The 18,825-nt window shown below is 38.4% G+C and overlaps 1 protein-coding gene across 1 annotated transcript in view; it reads right to left on the bottom strand.

Annotated features, from left to right (window-relative positions):
- RABGAP1L (RAB GTPase activating protein 1-like) overlaps positions 1 to 18,825 on the bottom strand; it is a 225,654-nt gene that overhangs the window by 106,957 nt on the left and 99,872 nt on the right. The window contains exon 13 of the mRNA XM_009994658.1: positions 4,962 to 5,075. Coding sequence (XP_009992960.1) covers positions 4,962 to 5,075 — 114 coding nt within the window. The remainder of the gene's footprint in view (positions 1 to 4,961; positions 5,076 to 18,825) is intronic.

Genomic DNA, 18,825 nt, shown 5'->3' with positions numbered 1-18,825 from the left:
AGGTACTTTATGACATGCTTGGTAGTTGAATCATTTTAGTGATAGTATGATTTAAAACTCTCCACCTGAATGTATTTTAAGGCTAACAGTGGGAAAGTACTAATATTCCTGCGACCTTAGGATGTATCCCATTATACAAGGAATTTCTGTGTGAACTGAAAACTTTATTTTTAGAAATGAGTTACTCATTGACTGAGCACCATGAGAAGCACGTGTGTGTTACACAATGTGCCTCCTCCAGACCTGCGAGGGCCGAGAGAAGGAAGAAATCTTCACATGTATTCTGACAGGCCTCTGAACAGACTAAAGCCTTTACTCTCTTTCCAGCATTCAAGATTCACAATCCTGACCTTTTCACTACCACAGTCTCAGCAGAAACCCCAGATGCAGGGACGGTGCTGCCGCCTCCTTGCTGAGCTCTGATGCTCAGAGAAGGAACCTTATTAATATGTAAATGGCAGAAGACAAGGTAACATTACAAAACCTTTGCATGAAACAAGACAACAATATTTACTAAAATTGCTCTTCAACCCGAGAGCAAAGAAAACAAACCACTAAAAATAGATGAAAACTAATTCTTAGCTGATTCTTTTTATGCTCCTACGTTTATTCTAAAATTGGCAAATAAAGTCCTATTGGAAAGAAAGAGACCTCTCTGACTAACAATGACAGCAAAGTGCACAAACACTGACATTTCCCATTTGTAAATCTGAGGAGATACTAAGGGCTGAAAAATGAGGAAGAATATGTGCATGCTTAAAAGAGGTGATCATCTGAAAAAAAGATGCTGTAATGAAATGGAAACGAAAATGTAAAAAAGAGGATGAAAATTAGACAATCAGCTTACAGGGCAGTTTAGTACAGCCATGCTGAAGGATGAGTCCAAGTGTAATCCATCATTTGCAGCTTATCGTGGTAGAGAAGCTACTGGTCACAGAAAAGCAACTCAAAGACATTTTCACATTTCAATAACACAGAAAAGCAAGCAAAAAAAACAACCTCACACTGGAGCCCATTCAGTATTAGCTCTGCTAGAACACAGTTTATTATTTCCTCTACTAATGGGGCACCAGTGAACAGAAAGTCACTGGAACAGTGTTTTGCTTCACAGTAAACCAGCTACTGTGCTGGTCCTGTCTGTAAGATCTTCAAGCAAGTAGGACTGGGATTAGGCAAAAAATGCAAATTTGACCAATGAAGGAGATATTTGGTAACAAAATATGTCATGATAAAAATGATTGCCTTACTTTACTGGAAATCTTATACCAACTTTGAATTTCTGAAAAGTAATTCAACCGTTGCCAGAAAGCCATGGAAGCTCTGTGTCTGTTTGTCCAGGTTGCCCAGCAAGAACACTCCCCTAGCTAACCTGATTGAACTCCCTGCAACATACGTCCCTTCTCCCATTAAAGTCTCAGCAGTTGTTTGTCGAACAGGAGTTACTTTAATCAGAAAAAATAGAGAAAATATATCTCATGTTAAATTCTGCACTGTTCCTAACAGTTGAGAGGACTATTTCTGCCAAGTGCTCCAATTCCCCAGAGCATGGAGCTGTTAACTACATATGCACGTGTGGAAGTAGGTCAAGAGTACTATTCTGCTACACACTGTAAGGCAGAGAGTGAGCTCTCTAAACACAGCTAGAATTCACATAGTATTTAACAGAAAGAGTGCAAGGAACAGCACTGAAGAGGTCTGCTCTGTGCAAATCTAGCAAAGTCCTCAAGCAAAATCTCCAATCTAGAATCTGGAACTCTCTCCATTCCTTATCACCATTGTCAGCCTTAAGTTTATTTTTAGATACTTTCTCACATAAATGTTCTGCAACTGAAAAAGTTTCCATCTTTCCTGATTTCCTGCTGTTCTGAAGGAGAGATTAAAAGACAGAATTAAAGCTGACAGACCCGTTAAAACGAGGCAGTGAGCTTTTAATGGTTTTCCTTTTTATCTGACAGCTCAGATCATCTCTCATTTCAGTGGGGAATGAAGCAACTGCTCTTCAGCTTTTTGCCCTGCCACTCGAGGACATAGCTTTTATAGCCTTATTTAATAATCCTATTCTTCCAGTATCTTGCTTTCATATTAGAAGAAGGGCATGTGTGCACAACACCTCTGTTCAAAGTTATTCTAGTAATATAAAGCAGCCACAATGTTATTTTCAACATAGAGTATTAGGGGTTTTTTTCCAATGGGGTGACAGACTTATAAGCAAATTAATTGGCTTTTAACAATATTTCTCTAAAGCTCACCATATCAATTATAAACTCAGGGTCCAGTCAGACCCAGCCATAGGAAGGTCATCTGCACCTGAGAGCCACAGCCATTTCAGGAACAGTGCAAGGGTGAAGGGAAAACTGATGCCTAGAAATCTGCTATCACTTCTGTCTGATCTCAACACTGGCAAGTAGGTAGAAACTGTCAAGTATAAAATCAGTAAACTTATGAATAATTCAATGCTGAAGATTGGATATGGCTGTTCCACCAGGAAGTGATGCTTCCCAAATCCTTCTGTGAACTGTGAACATAAAAGAATGAGGAAGCCAATAGTGTCTACAAGGATTTTTAGAAAACCTGCAACAAAGGCTTTTTAGGGAACTGAGCTTCCATTGCAGGTCCTCTTATGCACTCAAATTATTTATTAAAGGGTAGAAAGCAAAATGCAGGAATAAACAGTCAGTTCTCACCCACAGAATGAAGGTGAGGTCACTCCCAGAACCTTACAGAAAGACGTGCTGGGGTTGATGCAGTTGAAAATATTCACCAATTACACAGAACACATAAAACCAGCACAGTAACACAGACTGCTGAAGAGACAAAGCTGTTTGCAACAGTAAATTAAAAGCTGACTGCAAAGATGCTATGCAGAATGTGTTCACATCAAGAGAAAGCAGTGAAGTGGCAGAGGTCATTCAGCTGTAGAGAAACACAGAATGCCTCACTGAGAAGCAGTCCTCAACTTGATGTACACACTGCCAGGCCTCTGATGGAGATTTCCTGCAAGGAAAGGGGACCAGCATTTGCAACAGCTTTCTCTGCAGGAGCATGAGAGGCCCTGGGAACTGAGAAGGTTCTCAGCTTTGGAAGATGGGTAGAATTCTTCACTTTTATTACAGAAAATGCAGCAAAGTCTGAGATCTCTGCCTCTATGAAGCTGCCTGCTAGACAGATAATTCCTCTAAGTTGCTTCTTCTTCAGAGAGATTCATTCCCGTATCTTCTGTTTATTAAACAAAATAGATTGAGATACTAATTCCTGACAAGGAGCTTTTTTTTTCCAAAGTATGCTCCCAAATACCTTTGTCACCCTCATGGAACTTGAGCAGATTCTCTCCAATGTAGAAGCTGTTATCTCTAATTCTGGACACACTAACCAAAAGCAGCTTCAGCAGCTGTAAAATACTGAGTTACTCAAGTAATTCTATTTCCAGACAAGATTTATCTACCTATACATGCTCTAACACCTCAGTATTTACCATTACCTTTTTCTCTGTGTCACCCAGATATCTTTACCAGAAAATAATTCTTCTGTTTTCTTTAAGATGACTAACCAGAGTACTTCAAATGAACAAGTGATCTTCATGACACCTTGCTTAAAATACATTTATTCAGTGCTGATGTTCAGCAAGCTGCTAACTAGCCTGTTTTTAATTCTTCAATGTTCACCTCCTTCATGTTATAACTTCTGCAGCATTTTTACATTTTCTGCATGGCAGACTACATGATCTACAGAATTTTGATAAAATTACCTTCACAAATGAAACATATTTTTAAATATTATTTTAATTAGCTTGTCAGGATGTATTTTCAGTAAACTCATGGGCATCCATTATATACTTCTCACTTTTAATTCTTGATAAGCTGAATGCTATTCCATCATTTTTCACTTAACTGAATCAAACTGACAAGCCTACAATTACCTACCTTGTCCTAGTTATTCTTTTCAAAGGATTGGTACAAGAATAGTTTTCTTGTGGCCCTCTGGAACCCCCAAGACTAGTGAGTAATCAATACAATTGGTTCAAAGTTCTCTCTGTTCCTTCATTTTTTTTTAAGAATTGCTCATTACAATGAACCTCAATATGTGCAACCTAAGCAGCTATATTTAACAGTTGTCCAAATTACTGTTTCAATAGTCTGTATCACCACAGAATTTAGCCAGAGAACAGGAATATTTATCATCACACCCCAAAGACAGGACACTCTTTTCTGCTTGTTATGACAACTCCACCATTTCTGTCTATTAATCAACTGGAGGTGGAAACAGAGCAGCAAAGAAAAGGAAAGGAAGTGGAAATGACATTGTTGAAGGCAGTAATTTATTCTGCACGTAGAAAAAAGTGTAAAAAGAGAACTGCCTGCCAGAAACCAAACAAAATGTACAACTGAGAGCCAGAGAACTCCCTATCCCTTCTGGATCCCTCCCCTCCTGGGCAACAAAAGTCTGGTCTGCACAAGCTGGACATATCTGATTGTTCATTTAATACTACAACTTCCTCACGTGCAAATTGGAAGAAAAATAGATTTTTCTTTGATCAGAGGTGATCTATGAGCAGAAAACTACACACACACATACACACAGCTTGTGGAAAGGTCAGCTACCTTGTTCACTAGTTAATTATTGAAAGACATTCTCCCTTAAGCCTGCTGCAGAGCTTCTCTGAGGGTTTCTCTTCCTCTGCAAACCTCTCTACCAGCAGGGCAAAAAAAGTTCTAGTGCACCACACTTCTGCTGCCCATCAGTAAAGCTGGAGCCTCACTCTCCTCTGAGGCATCTTAGGAGATACAAGATGCAAGGCTGTAAAAAGTACTTCAGGATACCCAGAACAGCATAAACACATGGAATCTAAGTAAAGCTTTAAAATCCTAGTGATTAGTGACTTGGATCAGAACAGGGTTAGTGGGGCAAAGTTCAGTCATAGCAAAAGATGGAACACGCTTTAAAATGCAGGGTGCTGACTGTACCTTACAGATTTTGTACAGAGATTCCTGACCATCTCCTTCTGTATCTTTGAAATAATCATGTGCTGGAAATGTACGATGAATATCTCGGGTAATGACACTCTCTTGAGAGGAATCCTGTAAGAAACAGAAAAATCCTGAAGTTATTAGGCCAGTAACAGGGTAATTAAACATAACAGCATATGAAATTCTAGGTGCAGTCAACATGGATACGTTAGATAACTGCTCTCCTGACTCATCCTCCAAAAATGCTGTGAGAAGAAACTGAAAATTCTCTAGACTCATATGCAGTAATAATTTGACAGTTTAATAAGAGCAACGTGGCATGTTTTGTCCTTCAGGCTTACAGTTCAGCTTTAATACTCAGAGAAAATGTCTAGTTATTTAATTGCAGGTGCATTTTTACCACAGAACCTAAGCTTTCTGTATTCCTCTGGAAGTGAAAAAAAGAAGAAAGTAAATTTAGACTGTGTCCTTCTAGCAAGTTCAGAGGTATTAATTTTAAAATGTGTATCAAGCCACCATAAAAAAGTCAATTCTAAATTAAAGCTATTACTTAGAAATACACAAAGTTTAGCATTAGCTGGTCTTTAAAAGAGCAAAACCAGAAGTAGCAGAAAATGTCGCATTTTCAGATAAATCCCGTATCTTTCCAATTCAATTGCATTTTTACATTGACTGGCAACTAGGGATAAGTTCAGGTGCCCAAACATGGGGGTTAGATGCCTTTTTAGAAGTACAAAGATAATCTTGCCTGGTAAGCAGCTACTGCTCCAGGATACAAGTTTACTCTAAGTGCTGCATCATCTCTGCAAGCTCCAGATTGATGATCTGTGTATGCAAAGACTGCTAAAATGACACCAAACACCCCAGTTTAGGCAACTCAGTGGACATACCTAGCTCTGCAGACACAGGAGCCATTGCTTACATTACTGCATTTCTATGAAAAAGATGGAAATTCTTGCAATCAGACCTGAGAAATACCAGTGTGTGTAGGAGAAAGTGGCAGCAACATGTTAAAGCTGGTACTACAACAGTTGATCAGTTATCATTTATCTTCAGGTTCCAATTACCCTCAGTGTGAGATGATACCTTGTGCTGATAAATATCAAACAGTGCTTTTCTCTATTACCTTGTAATCCTAAATATAAAATCCACAGAATTCTCACCTGCAACTTAGAAAATAAATCCTTTTATTTTATTATAAATCCTAATACTCTTATCTTGAAAACAACACATTTCTGTTACAGAACAGCTTCTAAGCCCTTCAATTGCATTTTTAAATCCAAGACTCTAGATAAAAAAGCTTCTTTACATCTGCTGGAGTCAGCAACCAGGTAATTCTCTGGAATTCTGTTGGCTTCCTAATCCCATAAAGCCTGTACAGTGAGGCTATGCCAGACCATAATGCAACTGCCTGGGGGAAGACCCCCAGCAATTCCCAGGCATAATGTTATGTGCTAAGAAAAAGGAAAGCTTGCAACAAAAGGTGATGTTTTTATTATGTTAACTGATACTGCTGGGGAAAATAAACACACTTCTGTGTTTTTCCCAGGTTACCATCATGTTTTTTTAGAGTATGAAAACATCATGCAACTACTAGTGACCAAAACTAACTTCACAGTCCAAATCACATGCAATAGACCACAGAATAATAATGAAACATTAATAACAGGCAGTTCTCTAATCAGACTTCTTTAATGAGTATTTTCATTTCCATGGCTTTCCAACGCTAGAGAGGCTCAGTAATTGCAGTCTTACATTGTGAGGAAATGCCTTAAACAGCACTTAAGATCTCCCAGTAAAGCACAGTTACCAAGCCCATCATAAGAACCTGTTATTTTGGTTCTCCAGCACAAATTTGAAAAGTTCCAGGCATTTTAAAGAAAATTACAGGAAGACCATCACATCCATCCAGCACCTACGTGGCTTTTCCGTCAAGGAGGGGGATTGTGGTTGGCTTCCCTTTATTTCTGCTTTTTCCTGAACTAAAAAGCCAACACACAACGCACACAGAAATCAACAAGGTCCATGTCCAAGGTAGGACAAAAACCACGTGTGTAGAGGTCCAAACTCAAATTAACCTTTATTGACTTGAAAGAAGCCTGGAGCAGAGTCTTCACTCAGCTTATTAAAAACAGATGCTTCTAACAACCTAGAGGAAAACAACTACATGGGCTCAAAATAAAATTTAAGCTGAAAGACAGGAGAATTAATTCCTCCTCAAAAAAGGAACATTCACCTGAAATATGATAAACCCATAATCTAAGAAAAACAAGAAATTAGTCTTGAATGAAGATCGGTGTAGAATTACTTTAAAAAAATGTATTAAAATATTTTTGCTAAGTTTCCATCTTTTTCCAAGTAGAATTTGTTGACAGCACTGTCCTCAGAAGTACCACAGCAGATGAGTTGCTGTTATCCTAACTCAGGTTTGCAGAGGATTTTTATTCTTCTGAAAGTCACGATTAGTTAAGTTTCTTGTGAAAAAAGCTAAGGTGAGATGGCTATCAAAGCACTCGAGTTTTAATGATCTTTCTTGCTTCTAATAATCATCTCTGTGCTGCCAACTCAGAGAAACAGTATTCCAGTGAGGAAAAGAATTATCTTCATATGTCAACTCTATGACAGCTGCCATCCTACTGAACAAGCTCTTTACTTGGGAGCTGTCTCACTTGCAAAGCAGCTAAAGTTCTGCAACTGTGACACAACTGTACCGGGAAACTGACTCCCCTGGCTGGGCTACCAGCTTAAATGACTGAGGTGCTGCTGAACGTGGACGTTTGATGCCAGAAGGCACTGCCATAGAAATACAAAAGAGAACAGTTTCTATGAAATAAATGCAGAAGAAAAACAAAGGGTTCACAGGAACTCAAAATTCAGAAATATGGGGCAGTCTTTAGAAGTGGGCACCTGGAATTATTTTTTCATTAAAAACATTTTACACACTCCAAAAACAAACTCTCCTCATTTGTGGTACTGAGTGTATACATGAGACTCCTGTATTTAAAGCCTTGCTTCCTGTCTCACAGGAATTGAAAGGTAAGTATAGTATGAGCAACAAGAATGTAATAAAGAAAAATCTCTGGGGTCATACATCTCAATGCTGACACTCAAATTCTTACATGAAACAGGGATTATCCCTCACACAAAAAATTCCACGAGTGGCCACCTGAGTTTTCCTTACTTTACATCTCTAGTACTCTAGTGTCTCAATACTTAGAAAGGCAGAATTACTGACAATTGCAATTAAAGCAATTCAAGAGTTTTATGTAAATACTACAAAATAAAATAATATAAAAGAAATAAAAATAAAATAAAATTATAAAATAAACCAAGTCACAGGTATCTCAAACCTGGCATTCACACTGAGCAGTACTTCTGACCTCAATCTCCTTGTGCTCCATTTCCCTGGTTAATAATAATTCCCCATCTCAGTAGGGTGTTATGAAATCAATTAACATCTGAAGCATTGAAATACTGCAGTGATGAGTCCTACAGAAATGCCAAAGAGGAAAGTAATAACTTCATCCTCAAACCCTGTTCTGAACAGTAAGGCATAAGGTTACACAATGAAAAATAATAGGGGGGAAGAAAAAAATATTTAAAAAGATAAAACCAAAACCCTGCTTATTAGATAAGTGCTATTCCTTCTGCACACCATAAGGCAGAGAAGCTGAGAAGATGCCAAACCCACATAACTATGGGTGATCATTATGCAAAAGAATAGGCCATTTCCATATTGTTCTTAACTTGCAAAGAATCATCTCTGATCTTCAACTCCTTCAAGTTTGGTTTCATCACATACGCTTAGAAATAAAACCAATGTAATTGTATGTGCTGGACACAGGACAGGTCCACCTGGCTGGATCTATTTCAAAGGTCAGCATCTCCAGTGAAGTTCAAACAGCCAATTTTGCATCAATTTGTCCTGCCTGTGCTTCCTCTGTTCACTAGCTAAAAATAGCTAGAATGCAAAGTACCTAGGAAAGTAAGAAAAGAAAAGAAAAGAAAAGAAATAAAAATGGGCTTTCAAGCTCTAAAAAGAACATGCCCTGGAAATCTGGTGTGTCATGCTCCTTCAGGATTTGATACTGACATTTTTCTACATGTTGTATGGAAAGCAAAAAACCCCAGGCTGCTGCAGGTGTTCATCACTCATGTTCAGCCAGAGATGTACGATGTGGAAAAACACAAGCTGCTGACAGCAGGAGCTGGAGACACCCTCAATAAATCCATGCCTCTTATTCCTGAAAAGGTATGAATTTGCATGCTAACTTGCCAAGTGCACATTATCAGACATTAGGACATTGTATCAGCAGTCTCAGCATTTTGCTGAAGAAACAGATTTTTTGCATATTGCTTCTTTTGTTCCTTAAAGTTCTTTCTGGTCCTACACAGCTCCACACACACTCACATGGCACGTGGATGGAAACTTTATAAATTCTCTAAAACACAGTCACAAATAAGCAGCAAACACAAAATACACAAAAGCAATGAGGTCAGTATGGGTTTATGAAAGGCTGCATAGCTGGCATGTGGCTCTGCTCCTCCTTATTCATGACACCCTCCCAAACTCCTGCTTCAGTGAAACCTGACATCATGTTGTGCCAGCAGACACACACACATCACCGACCCCTCTCCTCTCATTGTTCTCCATATGTGTTACAACCCTCTACATGAACTGTGTGATCCAAGAAAATCTCAGGTTCCTTACCAACCATTATCTGGGAAAGGAAAATAATCAACAGTGCTTCCTTTTAAAACTATTGAACAAAGTATGTTTGGCTTATGCTCAGTTCTTCTGTGGCATTTTTGTAAAACATACCGTGTAGTTCAGCTCTTTTCTAAAAATAGATTTCCTTTCAATCACCATCAGCTTTTATTCAGCTGAGAGCATATAGTGCTCAAAGAGTACTAATTAACAGAGAAAGAGAAAACAAGAAAAAAGCAGGGGAATATTCCTTAGAGACTTCTTTTTTTTAACAGTTACATATCAAAATATTTTAAATGAACATAATATTTAGGCTAGTTTGGTAAACAAACTGGTCAGCTGAACTCTGCAAATGCTGGGTCACTATCTAGATCACTAGCTGGATTTATTGCTGCTTGGGCAAAACCACTTTTGACAAGCAGAAAGAACCAGAAGTCCTACTGGACATGGGGCCAAATCAATAGTTTAAATCTGAGCAATCCTGGGCATCTGGCAGGTAGAACCTGGGTTTTAGTATCAGAGTCTCTCTTCTCTCATCAGCATAATACCTTGAACTGCTAACACAGCTCTGCCCAAGGACGTAGACACCACCTTTTATAAAATTATCTCCCATTCTCCTCAAGCTGGGTTTGACAGGGTAGTGGGCAGCTGCTCATTCCTCTCATTTTGAGGAAATCCCAAGAGAGGATCCTCAGGAAAGCATCACAACATGCCCCTTTGTAGACTGGGAACCTCAAATTCCCAAAAACTTCTAAATATTCAGTTTTCTACACTCATTAGAACGATAGTGGGCAGGGTCCCCAATCCTTTTAGATATAGTACCACTGGGACTAGATTGCTCATCAGCTCAGCAGGAGTTATTCTATTATTTATATGATCATCCACATGATTGCCAAGGAAGTGGGGAATGCTGCTCAGTTTGAAAGGCTCTCACCGTATTTCTTTCAACATTTAAGTCAATCTTAAAACTATCCAGGAAGAGAAGGAGACCTGATGGGGACACATTGGTCAATTGCCCAGCATGAGAACTTTTAATTCTCAAGTTGGTGCTGGTATTATTCAGCTATGAGATGCTGGACAAGGTCTCTGCTTGGACCAGAGAGAATGCCAAGATTCTTAAAGACTGCATAGAAAAAAAAAAAAAAGTAGTACTAGAATAATAAAGATACCCAAATATTCTTCTTTATGTAGCTATAAAAAAGAGAGTGAAACTGTAGCAGTCACAGAGGTAAGGCAGAAACAGCTCAGATCTTGATAGGGTTGAGCCATCAATCAGCAGCAGAGCAGGTAACACGTTTCTGTAAAAACTCACTACAAAACTAGATCAGACACAAAGCAATCAGTTCTGCATACACTTTATTCTTCTGAAAAACGGCGAATATCGTATGAGGTTTTTTGCTAAAAAAAAAAAAAAGTAGTACTAGAATAATAAAGATACCCAAATATTCTTCTTTATGTAGCTATAAAAAAGAGAGTGAAACTGTAGCAGTCACAGAGGTAAGGCAGAAACAGCTCAGATCTTGATAGGGTTGAGCCATCAATCAGCAGCAGAGCAGGTAACACGTTTCTGTAAAAACTCACTACAAAACTAGATCAGACACAAAGCAATCAGTTCTGCATACACTTTATTCTTCTGAAAAACAAAGAATATCCATGACCTTCACTCTCTGTGTTTTTTATCCTTGTCCCTCTCCCATCCTGTACACCCCCCCTTCCTTCTATGCTACCAATACATCATTTACTCTCCTTACTCTGCCAAACACTTTCTGAAAGACGTATAAAAGAAAATCACTGTTTGTGCTTCTGAGCGAGAGATCAACTTTGTAATCCAACAGGCTCAACTTTTTGCCATTGGCATGGTACATTGTGATTTCAGAGTTACTCTCAAGCACTCACCTGGAAAGGTCCCTGATCTCCCACCAGGGAGCAGATGCACTGCACACTAGCTGATGAGGTTTGGGTTTGCTTTTTTCCCCAGGTGATGTACAGCTGACCAGAAGGCCACGCACATCTATTTATCTATTTATAGATATCACAGTATTTCAATTTTAATTTTATTATGTTCCAGGGTTTTTTTTTGTGTCATGCAATCTTTGGCCTACAAGATATCCAGTGTTCTTTTTTTAAAGGCTGGAGATAAGTTTTTCCAGAATTTTTTTTTCTGGATTTTGTCTTAGGTTTGCTTTTGTTTTTAATAGCTTTACTAAGGAAGGTTGGCCTCTCCATGAAGAGGTATTAGTCCAAGTGAAAGGCATATTATCCATTTTACTCCCCATCATTTAATATTTTTCCTCTGAAACATGTTCCAGCACCACCTCATCAACAGACAAGTAAAAAGGTAACCCACAGATTTATTTATGTAGCAAGTTAATTCTGTCCAAGTTCTTTCTGGTTTGCTAATTTTTAGATTAAGTCTCCTCTGTTAGAGACACAACTGCATTTGTAAACATTGGAAAAAATGTTCTTTTGATTGATCTGTAATTTGAAATCCAAATATTTCTGACTCTACCACCAACTCGTTGGGTACTCAGCTGCAACAGTATCAGATGGTGCTACAAAACTTACTTCAATTTTAAACCAGTGCCTAGAAATCTTCATTACAAGAAGCATAAAAATAGAAAAATACAGTTACTGCTTAAGAAAACATCTTAAAAAGTAAACTTTTCTAAAAACCTAGGTCTTAGAAGATTCCTGCAGTGTCACTGACCAGGTAGATGTCCATCTAGTCAGTGTTACTTTCAGCAGGTGTTTACAAATTCTGAAATTAAATTTACTTTTGGCAATCAAAAGACAACACAATCAATGTACTGGTCCATTTAAGGTTTTAAACCAAGTGTTCCTTTCCAGAGCTACTTGACTTTTCCTTTGCAAGCCAGGTAACTCCAGATTGAAGAAAGAATGATGACAAAATTAATATCTTTGTAGGGCCTCCTAGTATACCCTAACCTTTAGCCTCTGTATTGCTTGCTGCTAGCAAAATGTTAATACAAAGAGAATATGCTGTAATATCAAGAAAGTTTATCTGGTTCAGTGATGCTCATTTTTAACAAGGAGGAAATGCCTTGAAGCACAATACAGATAAAGATTTGCAAATAAATTTATTTTTAAAAGCTCATTGAGCTTGTAGCTGTTGGAGTGTGCAGTCTATTTTTTCAAAAAGGAAATGTCTGTCCCTAGTTTCTTAAACAATGGAGTTCTTCAAATAATCCAGCCAGAAACATTTCAGCAAGACCTATGGCCAGCTGTAACATTTACAGTAAGTAAAAATCACTAACTCAGTTACATCCCAGATCTGTTCCTTGACAACAGCCACATAATTCAAGCAATCATTTGATATCCTGGATGCTTTCATTTCTATACTTGCTATGATAACACCACCTTTACTTTACTTTAAAGGCAGTCTGTTGCTTGAAGTAGAGGCTTTTTTAAACCACTCATCTTCCAGAACAATTAAGATCCTCAAGCCCATTATAGAGTATCTTCACTATTCTTTATGTAAGAAATAAAAGAATCTGATGGTTCTGTTGACTTGGGAGCCGTTTGTATCTACCACTTAACACTGACATCAGACTACAAGTCAGAAGACTCTTCGGGAGCATATAACATCAGAATCACTTTTCTGTAAGATCTTGAAGTCTTCACTCCAGCCTCAGGAAACCATGCACTGCAGAAGATGAGGGCTATCCAGATGGTTAGGGAAAAGGACAGAAATACAAACCCATGGTTTCCATTCCTGCCTCTGCCAGAGCCTAACACAATTATGGACATATTGAATAACCTGTATCATTCCTCAGCCTCAAGTCCTTCACTGGTAAATCCAGAGTGATAATATCCACAAATAAGCAATTCATGTGTTGAGCACTTTTATACCTAACATAGGAAGTAATTATGGACATGCCTCAACATTGTACTAAAAGGAAAAGTTATATAAGGCTCCTGTATCATTGCCCATGATGTTTTATTCTGCTTTGTTGTTGATTTTTAAATAAATCAATGAAAACAATCTTCAGTTTGGACAACATTTGATGTACATTTCCTTCATTGGATCTTTCAGAGTGTATGAGACCCTGAAGGCAACTGCAGCCATCCAGATCTGCTGAGCAACCACTGTCACTACAGGTGGCACGTGCTGCAAATGCAGCTCTGGAACTTGCCAAACTGTAGACATATGCAATTTAGAGATGCTGATACAGGGAGACTACAGGTCTCCTTTAATCCTTTCCTCAAATCCTCTAGCAGTTACAAGGTGGAGTGAATGCAGCACAAAGGGGCTTTCACCTCCTAACAGCAATCCATATGACTAAAAGAAGGTTTGAGCAGATGCTGCCTAGGCTGATAATGACTTGGGAATATCTGAGCTTATTGCTAGAGATTTTTAATAGTATTTTAGATGAACTAATGAGGAAAAAAATTGGAAGAGAATCTCAAATGTTTGAGTGGGGAAGGGACCTCTGGAGGTCACCTGGTCCCACTTGCCTGCTCAAATGGTGCTACCTAGAGCTGGTTGCCCAAGACTAAGTCTAGATGCCTTTTGAAAGTCTCAGAGGTTGAAGACTTCACAATCTCCCTGGGCAACCCCTGCCGATGTGTCTCAGGTTCGGGCAAACCAAAAGCTAGAGGACAGAATCAATCTCTATTGCTCTTCTTTGCCCTCCCAAGGAAATATAAAATGGGGCTTAGGGAACAGAGACTTAAAGGTTGGAAATTAAAACTGGAACAGGTTTACTGGAACACAGAAAAGGTTATAACACATGGGATGAGTAAAAAATGTGCATATACAAGAATGCACAAATACATACACAACCCCATCTCAATGATGGCAGAGATAGGTGTTTGAGGGTCCCTTGTGGCAGGGCCAACTGGGGAGAGGGGTCCATAGCTCTTCCCAGCAGCTGATGGATTTGGATCCTGCAAAGCACATAGCAAGCTGATGGAAAAAAAGAGAAGCCTCTCTCCAAGACCTCTGGGTGCAGCAGCAATGAAGAAAGGAGCAGGAAAAAAAGGGGTGGGCTTCCATTCCTTCTGACTTTAGAGTATGGTAGGAAGGGGGAGGGAACAACCAGCATTTTCAGGCTAAGAAGATTTCTTAATTCAGTATAACCCTGAAGTCCCTCTCTTCCCAGCTGAGACAGAAGTGTAACCACTCCACATGACAAAGGAAGGGCCATGCTATAGAGCTCTGCATGGAACTGGGACCTATGGGGCTGTGGGTGAATCAGCAAAGCAGCTCAATTTTTGCCTTTTTATATTGATCGAGTTTATTCCTATTGTTTGAATACTGAAATTCACTTCAGATTCAGTGCCTCCAAAGATTTGGATCAATACAGTACTGACATTAGAAAGTATTTATCTGGCCACAAATGGGTCATAACAATGAAGATCAGACAGTGCAAAGACAGCACAGTGCATAAAAATAAACCTAACTCAGTTCCAAATGTTATCAGTTTTCTAGATACTACTTTTTAGAGTACCTGAACATTTCTCAAGCACTTTATATAGGCAATGTATAAGAATAAGCAGATTTCAGGGAACCTTCAGCTGTTCACTTTCCTTGGAAGAAAACAAGAGAGCCCATGTCCATCACTTATTTAATCATTATCTTTAGTTACTCCAATTATTCTGTTTAGGATGGGGAAGTGATCTGCATTTACAAATAATACTGTTGCTTCACAACAATCTCTTACTGAATCCCTTCATTTTCAGAAGTATTACAGGAAGATAAGTCAATGCATACAATCTTCATGACAAAACAAAACTGAATCTGTTTAAATATACTAATTCCAAGAGAACCACCACTGCCCTTCTTGGCATCTCTAACATTTATGCCAAAGAGCAATACAACCAGAAAAATAAATGGTCTCCCATCCCCTAAGAAACAAGAAATAACCATGAGACACAAGAAAACAGCTACTTTCACCTCCGTAAGATGCAATTAACTCAGTTCAGTATAAACCCTCAGGCATGAAAGAATAAAACAAAGTTATAATGATAAAATGAAAACAAACAACATACAATCCCTTCATATAAAGGATATTACTGAAAAAACACCAGGAGAAAGCACTTGTTTTTAATGCTACCGAAGCACCTTCCACACATTTGCAGTCATGACAAGCCTCATTTATGCCAAGATCTACATTAAAAGCCAGCAACCATGCAACACTTAAGCAAAGCTAAATTGGTGAAGTTTAAACACAGACGCTGCCAAGAAAAACCCCACAGCTGGACTCCAGTCAGGTGTCTTTTCTTACACTACTTCTCATGGGTCACGATCAATTAAACACCATTTTTTAATGTAGAGGGTTTGTTTAACATGTTACTAGATCATTACACCTAACACAAGGAAAATAACTTTCCTATTTTTAAATCAGGTTGCTTACAAAGGCAGTTAACCCTCAACACCAAGTTCTACTGTCAAGTCTGTCAAAACTGAAAACCTACCTACAAAAAAACCCAGAAAACTAAACTGACTTTGTAACTTCGCTGTCACCATATCCTTTTCACCTCCAAGAACATCTAAAAAGATACTGGCAGAAGGCAGAGGCAGTAACAGAACAGGCATCCTGTAATCAGGCATGACAGAAAACTGGAAAGACACAAAAGGTGCCTCCCACAGGGCGCAGCAGGTCTGGCTGGCTGGAAGGTACTGGGGACTTGGGAGGCTGTCTCCGAGCTGCCAACAAATATGACTCCACATAAATCAAGCCAGATCAAGTTAAGCTGCTATCTGCAAAGGCATCCCCCAGAGCTGTGCAACTGCAAGCACAGTTTTGCTGTCTAATGAAGGATAACATATAGAGACAAGGTTACAGTGAAGGGATAACCTTGATTTAGCTTTTCCTCTGCCTTTTTTTTTTCCCCTCTTGGCTTTCCGAACAAAATACCTCTCATGAAATGTTGTTACTTCATTATATGTATTTGCCTGAGGTGAAGATGAGGTTCCAACTTGTGGTTAAATGACACCAAGTACCTTACAAATGTGCTTACAACAGGCTGGTCAACAGCAAAGTGGGGAAAAAAAATTCTGCCTGACACTCACTGTGCAAGAGTCAGTGGATGACAAGCAGGAAGCAGCGACTGAAATATGTGACAAGAGAAACATCTAAAGTGGGTGAGAGGGGAACAAACAGGAGGGACAGAAAAAAGAAGGGATGGTGAAATGGACAGGATTAAGAGGAAATAAGATAAAGAATGGGAGACAAGAGAGAAGTACCATATAGATTGCATTTAGTTATCATTCACTCATAAAAAGAAGCTATAAATCAAGTGTCTTAATTCAAATAAATGAAAATCCTTTTCAAAGAAAATCCAAATTTATTTTTTTTTACTATGTAGGCTAAGGAATTCTACAAAATGTATTTACAGCTATTATATTAGAAGGGCTTTTTCATTTTTGAGTATTAGAAATATATGCTAGACTATTAAAATTACCCTACTGCCTCAAGGATTCTTGAACTTCTACAATATACAACCAATATAGATTAAAATCTAAAGTTGCTCATATACTTTACTTTGGGCTTATTTAAGTGGATATTGGCTTTTTCAGATACCACTGCTCACTTCTTGTATCCACAGTCAGAAAGCAAGATAGAAGACAGCATGTGCTGTAATACTCTCTAATCTGGATACCTACAAGTATTCCCAAAAGTAATACAGATAACAAATGGCCAGTCCTGTTTTGATGACTCTTCCCGACACATGTTTATGCATCCTGCATTATATACTTCACCATCACAATTCTTAATAGACACTTTCAGTTCCCATTTGGTTGTAACATGTGACTCCATAGCTATTTGACCTCAACTCACTCACAGGTAATATACAGTGTTGTAGGAGCATATTTGCCACTGTTACCACCATGTGCAACTGTTGGAAGATTTACTTAGAAGTGTATAAATGTGTATCAGAGAATTTTGCAAATAAAGATACCTTCTTACTACTTCTGAATCTACATTTCTGTAACATCACACATTTATTTATACATCTATTTCTATTAATTCCTATTTCTTGGTCAGCAATACAACATTAAAACATAACATTTAAATGTTATCTAGTCACATAACATTTATATTTTTCCCTATTTTCAGAGGGTGTTCCTGCTCAACTACTTATTAGCCTTTAACTACCTATGGGTTTACGGATTAAAAGTCTACATTGGATCATTTGGCTCATAAAAATGGAATTCATCCAAGTTTTAGAGTGCTCAACATGCAAAACTTAACCTAAAATGTAAAAAGCAATTTATTATGCTCTTTTTTTGTAAACTGGTATTTAGTACTGTTTTAAAACTAGATCCCATATATATTTATAAGAATGTGTGCATCATGACTTTCAGGGAGCGTACAGCACGGTCAGAAGATTAAACAAGTCCTGAAAAACATCACGTGCTTCCCACATAGATTATTTTTCCATAGGCAAAGTAAGGACTAAACAACAAGGACAAAACTGTTTTACAAAAGTTATTCTTACTGCTGACCAATGTAAATAAGTTAATGCCAAAAAAAAAAAAGAAGTACCAACAAACGGGGAACTTGATACTGCTTCCTTAAAATATGATGTGCATCTATATTTAGACATAAACACAGTGTACCAAACTGGTGAAACGTGAACTCTTCTCCCACAGGTGATGGCAAAGTGGCTAAACCTGACTTTGGAGGAGCCTTCGCTTTAAGACAGGCAAATCCTGCAGAGTAATTCTGATCAGCAGAGGCAGAAATCTCTCCTCAGGCAGAGAAGCTTGAGTTTAATACTGGCTTATTGAAAATTACACGTGCTGCTGGCCTTTGCTGAAACTTTAGTTCGTGTATAAGAGTGGGAAAAAAATGGAAAAAAACCAAACAACTATAATAAGTCATTGTAAGAACTGCAACACAGCTATCCCATTATGTTATTGTAATCAAATCTATCTTTGCAGCAGAAGGATGATAAAGCTGCACAATGCATTTGTGAATGGCACCTCCTTCTGCTGCCTCACACAGATATCTAATGCTTTTGATGGTAAAAAGGGCATTTGGACAATGTCCTTAATAACTTGCTTTAAATTTTGATGAGCCCTCAAGTATTCAAACAGTTGGACTAGGTGATCCTCGTAGGTTCATTCCAATTGAACTACTCTAGTTCATTTTCTTCTAAAACTTCCAAGACAGATCCCCTGCA

The sequence above is a fragment of the Chaetura pelagica genome, unplaced genomic scaffold (genome assembly GCF_000747805.2).
Source record: "Chaetura pelagica isolate M959 unplaced genomic scaffold, ChaPel_1.0 scaffold363, whole genome shotgun sequence".
In the NCBI taxonomy this organism is placed as follows: Eukaryota; Metazoa; Chordata; class Aves; order Apodiformes; family Apodidae; genus Chaetura; species Chaetura pelagica.
Note: the sequence above shows the minus strand (reverse complement) of the source record. Positions and strands in the feature narration are given on the sequence as shown.